Source organism: Megachile rotundata, chromosome 9 (genome assembly GCF_050947335.1).
Source record: "Megachile rotundata isolate GNS110a chromosome 9, iyMegRotu1, whole genome shotgun sequence".
Lineage (NCBI taxonomy): Eukaryota > Metazoa > Arthropoda > Insecta > Hymenoptera > Megachilidae > Megachile > Megachile rotundata.
Genome location: NC_134991.1, coordinates 5,155,652 through 5,167,511, shown reverse-complemented (window position 1 = coordinate 5,167,511; position 11,860 = coordinate 5,155,652). Strand labels below are relative to the sequence as shown.

The 11,860-nt window shown below is 30.0% G+C and overlaps 1 protein-coding gene across 3 annotated transcripts in view; it reads right to left on the bottom strand.

Annotated features, from left to right (window-relative positions):
* The window catches only part of Invadolysin (leishmanolysin-like peptidase, invadolysin), a 417,041-nt gene that overhangs the window by 2,549 nt on the left and 402,632 nt on the right, over positions 1-11,860 (bottom strand). For 2 of the 3 annotated variants that reach the window (XM_003706340.3, XM_076535805.1), the window contains exons 5-14: positions 7,171-7,253; positions 6,011-6,122; positions 4,935-5,116; positions 3,871-4,074; positions 2,927-3,152; positions 2,290-2,483; positions 1,366-1,498; positions 726-885; positions 281-447; positions 45-164 (exon numbers count right to left, since the gene is read on the bottom strand). In XM_003706340.3, coding sequence (XP_003706388.1) covers positions 45-164; positions 281-447; positions 726-885; positions 1,366-1,498; positions 2,290-2,483; positions 2,927-3,152; positions 3,871-4,074; positions 4,935-5,116; positions 6,011-6,122; positions 7,171-7,253 — 1,581 coding nt within the window. Of the gene's footprint in view, positions 1-44; positions 165-280; positions 448-725; positions 886-1,365; positions 1,499-2,289; positions 2,484-2,926; positions 3,153-3,870; positions 4,075-4,934; positions 5,117-6,010; positions 6,123-7,170; positions 7,254-8,380; positions 8,502-11,860 lie in introns of those variants that run through there. The other variant, XM_076535807.1, reaches the window with a different exon arrangement.

Here is an 11,860-nt window from a genome sequence, read left to right as displayed (position 1 = left end):
TTGTGTATATTGAACGTACTAAAAATATAGGAAGTTATTCTCACCTCGCAAATATCTCGACATGGGGGACAGATTAGAGCACCTTTATGGAGCCAACCATTTTGTATTATTCGAACAGCAATTTCTTGACCAGCATGGTAACAAGTATAAGTGTAATTCGCAACCTGAAATATGTATAAATATACTCTTATTTTGTACATTCTAGGGGGGAAGTATTAAATTATTTAATTACTTATCTACTATATAATATTCAATAGTGTATTTAATTCAAAACACTAACCATAATATGTAGTCTTCCAGCTTCACATTTATATTGATAACAGCCAGAACCCCAATGTCTCCACTGTCGAGCTTGCTTACAGGTTCTTTCCTCCCACATTTGGTCTGTATGATCAAAGCATCTTGAATGTGGACCATATTTTTCTAACGCAAAATTTTTGTCCGCATCTAGCAAAGAAAATAATAAGAAAATATTTGAGTTTAATTAACATTAAGACACTTTTCTTTTATTTAAACAAGAAAAATGAACAGTTATTAATAATTCTAGAAGAAAGGAATTACTGAATTAACTAATTTGCTATTCTCTGTAAAAAATGCATTTAGCACATGAAGAATAGGATTGAACTGAAAGAAAGTTTCAATTAATTATAATAGTTGGTGTTACTATATTTTAATCAAACTGTAATAAATAAATGTTCACAATTATTGGCAAGATAACTACTTACGAGGATTGTTTTCTTCATATAAACAATGAGATCCTCTGACTACTATATTTCGAGCTCTCCATGTAAATTCTAGAATGTATGGACAATAATCTGCAAGAGATACAGAGCCTCCATAGTATTGTTCTTCTCCAGCTGGTATGTGAGGAATCGAATCGAAATTCTACAAGAATAGAATTATTTCAGAATAAATTGCCATTATTAAGTTATTAAAATATATAAAATACAATTGCACATGCAATTTGTGATCAGTTAAAAAGTAGAAATAAATGAGGCTGTAAGTGCCATTTTTGGAAAGTGAAAGTGTTTTTTATTTATAAGAGGAATATTTATACAACAGTCAATGTTAGTAAACACGAATGAAAATTACTATTAATCACAACTTTAATAAGCAATACATTTGGATATATTTTATCAATAACTAAAATTTTGATAAACAAAAAGTAGTCTTTGTAGTTTTATTGCTTAGGCCTTAGTTATTTTAACTTTTTAATTTTTTATTATAAAATTTTGCAATTTTAGCAAAAAAAACAATTAAGCAACTTAAGTAAATACAGAATATATAGATAGTAGTTTTGGAATAGGAACTAACATTTAAAAGTATATCTTAATTAATTTCAAAATAAAACGTGTAATGTTGTACCTGATACATTTTTGGTAATGGTTCTGGATATCTAATTAAATTGCAGAGTGCTACCGAACTTCGATCATCGGTACATTCTGTTTGTAATGGATCTTGCTTTACTTTATTACAGAATGGATGAATAGACTTTCCTCTGTGAACAATAATTATTTCATTAGCAATGTTATACACATAATGTTTTATAAAAGAAGTTTTGAAAAATTGACATAATGTAATATCTTATTTTAATATTATTTGTAAGGAATTTTTGGTTTGGCAATGCTTCAGTGTACTTTTTATTTATACAATTTTGAACATGCTCAATTAATATTATATGTACATTCAGACTCCTTTCACTTGTTCTTATTTCAATGGTGTTTTGATTAAAATTGATGTAAGATTATAGGAATGAAAAAGTATAGAGTATAAAATTAAATTTAAATTATTGTCCCATATCCAATGACCTTGACCTACACATATGAAACCACTATATCATAGGAATATATTTTGTAGCAATATGCATATGTAATATATTACATAAAAATATAATTTAATGTGGGATATTCCACCACTATATTACCACTATATCATAGGTGTATTTCTATTTAAACAATCTAATCTATTATATCTATACTTTATCTTTAATAGTATAAGATGTTCCACTACAATATAGCTACCATAGTTTCCTCTTCTTTTATAATTTCTTAATAAAAAATGACTGATGACAACATATGGAGCTTCACAACATATGTAAAAATCAAGATCATTGTATGTGTACATTAAGAGCAGATAATAATTATAATATTTTTGTCAATAACTTAACAAACAACAAGTAAGGGTTAAATCTTCTTGAAGGTTATTTATGAGAATGATCTTAATAATATTTGAAGGTCAAAGTTACTGAGGATAGGATCTCTAAATTCCACTTTTGTTAAAGATACATACGACAATCTAGATGATTTTGAAGATATCCACTCCTTACACGATTTCATTGCAAAATCGCAACCAAGATTTTTACCCCATCCTAGTTCTTGAGCCATTGAATAATTTGCGCTATACCATCCTGTATCTTCCATGAGGGCGAGTGTTATTCTCGAATAAACTGGATTTTGAGTATGAGTCCCTGTCATTGCTTCATTCTAAAATAAAATTTATATTTCGTATATATTTTACAATGTAAGCAAAATTATTTTGATAGAACGTTTTTAACGTTTATAAATGTTAGTCGTAGTCTCGCAACTATCACTTTCGTCAAAAAAATTATTTTTTACTAACAAAATGGGGGAAGTATATTTAATGTAGTTCACATTTGTTGAGTCATACCTAATTAGATAATAAAACTTGTAAGTGAAATACTTTGTTAATATTATACAAATATATTCGTGACAATTACTAGAAATGTTTTAATTTTTCATTTGTTATATTTTATTTTAAATAATTTTTGAAACTTTGATTCGTTCATCTGTATGATAATTATTTGAAGATTTCTAATTTAGGAAGGGTTAATTAATAATTTATAAATGAAGTTAAAAAAACGATTTATCCGTTCGGTACATACGAATGTTGTGAAATGACGACTTACTTCAAATACTCGTTTTTCCCAATGTGTCAGTGCCGTACCATCTTCTCCCTGATCTTCCAACTCTGCACCCTCTAATTCCGGGCAATTGAAGTGAGCTCGAACTTCGGCGCGAACCTTGGGAGTAACTACTATTTGCATAGACCTTTCTATATAACCATCATGTACTTGCCAATGCGGTCGGATTACGGTTTTAATAGTATTTTCACTCCATTGATGCGTTTGTAATCTGCACGTAACAAATACCAAACGTTACATTTCCTTATTAACAGAGAAGTTTTATTTAAAAAATATTAAAAGTTATTTTTTCTTTTGTTTTGTCAATTTTCAAGAATCTACGTTTAGCTTTTATAAATTTTGGAATTGAATTTTCAGATTTTGGAATTTTCGAAATTTGGAACGTTGAGATTTTGATATACTGAATTTTAAGTGTCAATACAAAATCTGTACGCCACAAAATATTATTAATTAAAAAAATTTTTTAAATTATAAATACTTGAATAGTATTGGTCACTTGGGCAAAACATTTGGGAGTCAAGAACTGTTTTTGAATAATCATAATTATTATTATTAACATCGTGAAAACTTGAGAAGTATAAGTTTTCTCATATTTTGAACATGAAGCCATGATTTTTTTTATTATCAATTAAGGATTAATCTTTATTAAACTAAATTGGTCAACGAATGTCCAAATTTTCAGAATGGTTCATTATTAATAATATATTGTTTTAAACACAATTGTCGAGTTGAAAAATGTAATTGTTTACTGTTAATTTGTAGTTTGGGAGGAAATGCAATTATTGATGTTTATTCGACATAATTTGTATATATTTATGTAATGACGCGATAATGATTATTTATGTCAGATTCTGCATAATATTTATGCAAGTTTTAATATTTGCAGTAGTTAAAGGTTAAATTAAAAACAACGAAAAATGTTTACTCACTTTTCGTTCAACAACGGTTTTCCTGTATCACTTCTCCTTGGTGTTCTGGGTTCACCGTTTTCATCTCGGTAGAAAGCGTACAGACTTGCAGAAAATCCCAAGGCATGCAATATCTCGTGTTTTACGGTACTTAGCAGAGTTTCCAGTTCTTGTGGTTTCGTGGTTATACCCTTAGGACACAAATTGGCGTGTCCCGCAATTGGTCTAGAAAATATCGAATTTGTTTCTCAAATATTTTAAACAAAAAAATCGATTTTTTACAAGATTCAAATAAAAAATGATCTTTTTATAATCACTTTTCTGTTTAATATTTTTCAATTTAATATTATTATTTTATTCAAATCTAAATTTATAAAAATAAAATTGTCTTAAATAGAATTTTTACATTACGCATTTTGTACACAATTCAATTTTGTTTACATCTAATACATACTTAAATATTTCTTTCCATTGTATACAATATACTACAATTACTTAATATACAACAAACATTTTGTGTACAACTTGAACGACATGTGAAAAATATTTTTGTGCTAAGTTGTCGAGGGATTTTAAATTGTCATTGGTTGTCACTAATAATTTCTTTTATGTAAGCATATAATTTTCCGCTTATCATATTATAGATTACGGTGCAGTAAAATGCACTCAGAAATGTATAGCATAGCATAATATTTCGTATAATATCTGATTTCCGAAATAAAAATTAAGTACAAAAACTTCTTGTCAGAAAAAAAATATCAGCGAACTTGAAACCCCTGAAGAAATATTTTAACATAAAAATATTCTTTGTATTCGTCCTTTAATACAATACATTTTATATATGTATGATCATAATTAAAGGAAATAGTTAGATAACTTTCTTTTTATTCTAAATGATCTGTGTAACCTATTGTTTGACAAAATCCTATGCTCATATAATTTGCAAAAATTAGCGTTACAGCACTTCGAAATTAGTATACATTTTAGACCGCGATTGAATTATAAATGTTTAGAATCGCAAGGTTAAAGAACAGAATTATTATTTGCTTCAAGTGAAATGGAGAATAAGTGGGTGATTAGTTTACCGATCTAATGCTGCTTCTTGCTGACAATGCGCTGCATAAGCTACGGTTAATCCTTTGTTACATCTTGCTGTTTGCATTGCAGATACATAAAAAACAAAATCAGCGCCATCTATTCCTGGGCCGGCTTTACTGCCCTCCGCAATTCCACAGTTGTGTCCTGTTGCATTACATGTTCTGCAAACCTATATAATTATACGGATATATTGCATGTTTTAGTTTCAGGTTTTAATGTAAGCGTCACACAAGATGAGTTGCGGAAGTAATGGGCTTTACTGATTGCATAATTGCACAGCCTCAGAATTGGTGAAGTAAACTTTTTATGAAAGTGAGGTTGAAGAAATAAGGAATATTCGAGATTGGGAATTTGAGAATTTTAGAACTTGAGAAATTGTAAGTTTGAGAATTTAGGAATTTGGATTCTGAGAATTTTGGAAATTTGAGAATGTGGACATTTTGGGGTTGGGGAATTTGGGAATTTGAATATTCAAGAATTGGGAGATTAGGGAACTTGAGAATTCGGATATTTGGTAATTTTGGGAATCTGGAAATTTGAGAATATGGGGATTTAGGAGTTAGTACATTGGAAATCTTAGAAATTTAAGAATTTGGGAGTTTAAGAATATGAAAATTAGGGAATTTTGAGAATATAGAAATTAGGGAAATTTGAGAATTTAAGAATTTGGGAATTCTAATGTTAATAGATTTGGAAATTTTGAGAATATGGAAATGGGAGTTTCGAAATTTAGGAACTTGGATTTTAGAAATTTAGGAATTTGGAAATTTGAAAGTTCCTACACTGTCATTTTAGATTTTATTTTCAGTCTACAATTTGAATTTCAATTTCAAATTTTTAATTAGTGACCAAAGAACGCCTTCAAATACTAATTTCTTTCAAATTAGTAATGAAATTGTGAGTTAAATAAATTCATGGAGAATTTAATTATGAAGAAATTAAAAAAAATATATCAAATCACAAAAAGCGCAGAAATACATTTTTCGTTCATATTTTGAGTACTATAAATATTATTTATATTATTAATAATTTCGTTAGAAAAAGTAATTAAGTTATTTCTTACATCAAGATGTTCTTCAGGGACGACTACGTCACCACACATAGTAGTAGAACGACAGGTGTCTATGCAATGTGTATGGTGATCTTTAACGAAGACTTGACTACTTTCACATTTCCTGAAACATAATAGAAATTCACGTGTGACACTTTGCCTCATACAAGTAATAATACATTGCTATAATATTACAAATCATAAATGTTTTACGTTCATGTACCTCGTTTTCTTCTATCTACGCAATTATCTTCTAAATTAGAAATTATTTGAAAAAATATTTCAAGTTGTTTTAACCTTCAACCAGTTAACTGTGGCAATCTTTTTGTAAACCCCACACCAGCGGGCGCGATAATCAAGCGATGACGACTTAGCTCTCAAGAATTTATGAATCCATCTCAAATCATTTACACTTTTTATTTGTTTATTTCATTTCGTGTTGACCTCTAAACATATTAAACATGTTACAATTTACGAATATAATTTAGTTTTCGCCAAAATTACAATTTACATATTAAAATTGTAACAACATTTTACGCATGACGGATATAGTCGTCATGACACAAAATTCTGCCACATCTCCATGACGGATATAGTCGTCAAACACACTTAACTGGTTAATGATCATATCTTGTATAAGAATAACATACTTGGTATATTGGAACGTTCAAGACCCCAGAAAATAATTATAAATAATCTTTGAAAGTTGTTGTAATATATTTCACAGTAAATTTTCAGTAAATTTATACGTTGAATATGGAAAAAATTCAGAAATGTAAAAAAGTTGAAAAAATGACGGTTTTCACAAAAAATTTATTCGATTTTAATATAATGGGTGAAAATTTCAGCTGAACACTGTTGAGATATAACAGCTTTCAGACAAAAATAATAAAAATATTGATGTTTCAAAAAAGGTATTTATTTAGATTTCCGGGGTATAAAGTGGCTAAAATTGACGTTAAACTAGCTGGTGTCATTTTATATCCCAATATGACCATCAAGAGTTAATGATGACCATTAAACTCTAACTGGAATCGTTTTACAAATGTTAAGAGGATCCTGCTTTTTTAAAATAAAGTATGTGTTCACCTTTTTAATATTTGAGCAGTTATAGTTTTTTTTCAGTTTTTAATAGTTTATCAAATTGTTAATGAATCGAAGAATTAGGTTACCTGCTCAATCTGATGGTGCCCTTCGTTTCACGGACCATAAGAGCTCGCTCCCAAAAGTGTACAGCTTCCGGTAGTATGGTATTCTGAAATAGATTAAGAAACATGGATTAGATTCAATTAAGCTGTATTATTATTGTAAACACACGTAAAACATTTGTTAGTATTCACTCAATTTCTTAGAACACGGTTCAGACGTGCAAAATGTTAATTCAAAATTTGTATTAAGTGATTACAGTTTTAAGATTATTTTTTTTATATTCACTCAACGTTGTTACATAGGTATTGGTCTTTACTGACTACAAATATTAATTTGGAATTTTTTCTTGTAATTTTGGTATTTGGTGTTAATTTATATGAATAAATATTGCTGATTAATTAAAACTAATATAAATATTTTTGTAACAATAATAGATACATTTTCAAATTATAAAAATTCTGAACTCCCAAAGTCTTCTTCTAAATATGAAATTCTCCAATTTTCAATAATATAAATTTCAAAATTTCCAAATTTTCACATACAAATTCCGAAATTTAAAAAATTCTTTAAGCCCAAAGTAGGAAATTTCCGAAATTCTAAAAATAATTACTTTCGAAATATTCAAATTCTCAATTTCGAAATACTTAAATTCTCAGATGCATTTGCAAATTTAAAAATTTGAAAATTCCCAAATCATGGAATTACCAAATTACTAATTTTTCAAATTCTCAAATTCAGAATTTGAAAACTTTCAAATCCTCAAATTACAAAATCCATAATTTCTCAAATTTCCAAATTCGAAAGTTTTGGATTTCTAAATTTACAAATTTCAAATTTATCAAATTCATAAATTTAAAATTTTTAATGTAAGACTCTGCAAATTACCAAACACTAAAACATTCAAGTATCTTAAATACCAAATATTCAAACTGTCAAGTTTTCAAAGTAACAAATTTCCAAATTCCTAAATTTCTGAATCTGCAAATTTCCAAGTTACTAAATCTCCAAATTCTAGAATTCTCTTTTTTACTTAAACATTCTCAAAAACCCACATCTCTTAACTTCTAAATTCTGACATTCTGAAATTTCCAAATTTCAAAAATTGTTCTCCAAACTTTAAAAATAATTGGCCTACTGACCCTGGGTAAAATACAGTACAATTACAATCTTGTTAAAGACAGCAACAAACAGTAAATCTACGATATGCAAAATATTTTATGTGTTAAAACTAACATGTAAACTCTCAAGAGCGTCAAACTATGATTTCGGAATTGCGGGCATGTTTTCCAAACCAAGGATGTGCAACAGAATTATACTTGCACTTCGTGCGTAATGTGGTGCACAGATGGTACAGGGAAATTTTGGAAAACCATTTTCAACCGTTTATTGACAATTTCCACGCCTCCTTGGTATGCTCTCTGCGAAATTGACCTAGGGGAAGCACATACACGAAATTTAAGATCAGACATTCCATGAGGTACACATTAAGTACGTGTGTAGATTTTTAAATTTATTTTAACGTTGTAGACTGTTGACAGCACTATTAAAGCTATCAATCACATTTTCGCGTGGAAAAAAAATTCGTCACATTTCAATAATCTCTGATGTGATTATTCAAAAGTGCATATACAAATTTTCTAAATAAAACAAAAACAAAAAAAAATAAAACTTAAGAAATACATATACATTCACGATTAGGAGTTAATTACTAACATGAATTTTTAATTAAAGGAAAATTTAGAAATTGAAAATTTAAGCATCGAAAATAGAATAGTCAAGAACAGAAAACTAGCTTTATCGACTTTTATACGGCTAGTTAGATGTCGGTATTATATGCAAATGTCCGGTCCTATTTAAATTTCAAATGCAATTAAATTCATTTAACGTGACAGACGGCAATTATTCGACTTACAGAACGGAGCCGAGTGAGAGTCGTATCGTAACGAAAATTTTTTGCATTAATCAGCAAGCGTTGGTGATGCATGAATTCTGACTGAATGATTCTATTAACGTTTCGTTCATGATCCTCCATTGCGATCTATCACCGTTCTCAAATTTCATTCAATTTATATGTCAAATATTGGCTACCCAAAATAGTTTGTGCTGTGTTGTCCCATATAGTAAGACAGGTGAAGTTTTCTTCAAACGGAAGTATCTAAATATTTCAATACATTCACTGTCAATCAAATTTAAGTTATACATACAAGCAGACTTCGCGAAAGATAAAATTAGTTGGCCTTTTAAATAAATCACTTGGTTGATGTGGCAAAACTTCGGTTATTTGGGTTTCTACACAGTTATCTGTTATTTTTATTTCATGGTGATTAAATAGTAATAGTTTTACATTTTCTGGATCAGGTTTTCCAGTTAGTAATTTGTAGCTATTTTGAATTGTGGTCCACAGTTATTTGTTTACCGCTCTAATTTCCAATTCCCAAATTTCCAAATTTCCAAATTTTCAAATTCCCAAGTTTCCAAATTCTCAAGTTCCCAAACTCCCAAATTCCCAAATTTCCCTAATTTCTATATCTTGAAAATTCTCTAATTTCCATATTCTCAAATTTCCAAGTTTCCAAATTTTCAAATTCCCAAATTTCCAATTTCCCCAGTGTCCAAATTCTCATACTCCCAAATTCTCAAATTCCTAAATTCTCAAGTTTCCAAATTCCCAAATTCACTACTTTCCCTAATTTTCATATTCTTAAAATTCCATAATTTCCATATTCCGAAATTCCCAAGTCCACAAATTCCCGAATCCCAAAATTACCAAATCACAAAATTGCCAAATCCCAAAACTTCCGAATTCCAAAATTCCCGAATCCCACAAATCCCGAATCCTACAAATCCCGAATCCTACAAATCCCGAATCCTACAAATACCGAATCCTACAAATCCCGAATCCTACAAATCCCGAATCCCAAAATCCCCACATTCCCAAATTTCCAAATTCCCATATTCCTAAATTCCCACCTCCCTAACTTCACAACTCCCAACCGTACACGAATCTGAAATATGTGAAGAAATTTGTGTCAATTTCTGGCCAGTATTAAAAGCTACAACCGTAGTAAATGGTACAAAAATGTTTTTCCACGGTGTCCAACAATCGATCAATGCCGTTCATGGCGGGAGGTTTGTCAGAGAGCGAAGCAATCGGTTTTCAGGGGTTGTTCTCTGGTTCGAATCGGAGATTATCATATGACTAGCCATTATGCGGAGTAAACGATAGCCCCGTGTGTTCGAAGCTTGCCGGGTGCTCTGATTGAAATGCTCCCGGTAATTTCCGGTTATTTAGCGCATACAGCTATGTTCGCAATGCAGCGCAGTGCATTAGACTGCTATGACGCCGGTAACGTTTGATACGACGCAGAACGCGTCCGTTTATCATGCTCTATTTCCAGTTTCCACGATCCGCATATGACTATCAGGATATAGGGAAAACTGATATAATTAGGAGCAGGGTAATTTCGGGAGAGATGGTCCTGATGACGGCAACGGACAACCTACTACGGACTAAATTAACCCTTCGTACAGGCTGTACCAAAAATTGTGGTTCGAGCTTCTGGGCGGTAACATATTCTACGTTAACATTTTTATTAACGCATCTACATTTATATTAATATTATGTATATTAAAATATAAGTCGAGAAGATGAATAACATTTTCTTGTGAAAAAATTGATTTTGAAAATTGTATTGTGTAGTGAGTTGGCTGAAAAGTTGTCGATTTTGTTAGTTAGTACATTTTTTAAGTTTAAAGTAAATTATATTTATATAAATACAAGGATATTGTAATAAAAAACAGTGCTGAGTGTAATAGAATTTTTCATCTGTATGACCATATACATGTGTATACAGTTATGGTATATTTAATTGCGTAATACACTTATTATATTTATGTATTAATTATATCAAGAGAGTTATTGTGTATTTTACTGTATAATGTGCTTGTTTTAATGTATAATAATGTACATATCATGTACTGATTATATTAATAAAGTTATTGTATATTTTACTGTGTAGAACAGTTATGTAGTTCTCAATGAGTAATACGAGTATGAGCGAAATACGTAATATTCATATAAATAGTAATTTGAATAATATACAACATAAGAATTTTATCGTCCAAGACTTTACCTTTGCTGGTAAAAAAATAAACAAAAAATCACCAACCGTGATAATAGAAATGTAAATATGGCCGCAAATCCATCAAATAATATGTAATATAACATTTCTTGTACCAGATATAATAGAAAATATTTCAGTATCTGATTCTGCAGAAAATGTAATTTATTCCTCAAGTGCTCTCAGCTTTTATAACAAGTTGTAGCGACAGTAGCAATTTTGGTTTTAAACATGTTTCCAAGAAACTAGAATTACAACTTATTACAGTTTATTAATATGGAGGATGTGGCGGTTTCACTTCCACGCTCATCGCCACTAGACGGCGCATAGAATCAAGACCTAGACTTTCTCGCTAGTACTCAAAGAGCCTTCCTATTCATATATGTATATAGTTCCTGTCTATCCCTTTTTTACATCCCCGCGCCTAAGGCAAGGGCCTGCTAGAACGTCTTACTGATGAGTCCACTAGCACGCCCCGGACGAAACGTTCTCCGCCTCCTTTACTTTTCCTAGCCTCCCTACCATAACTAGCCGAACCGCCAAAGAGGATGACACACTTAAATGTAAATACCTTACAAGGAAACATATCGAA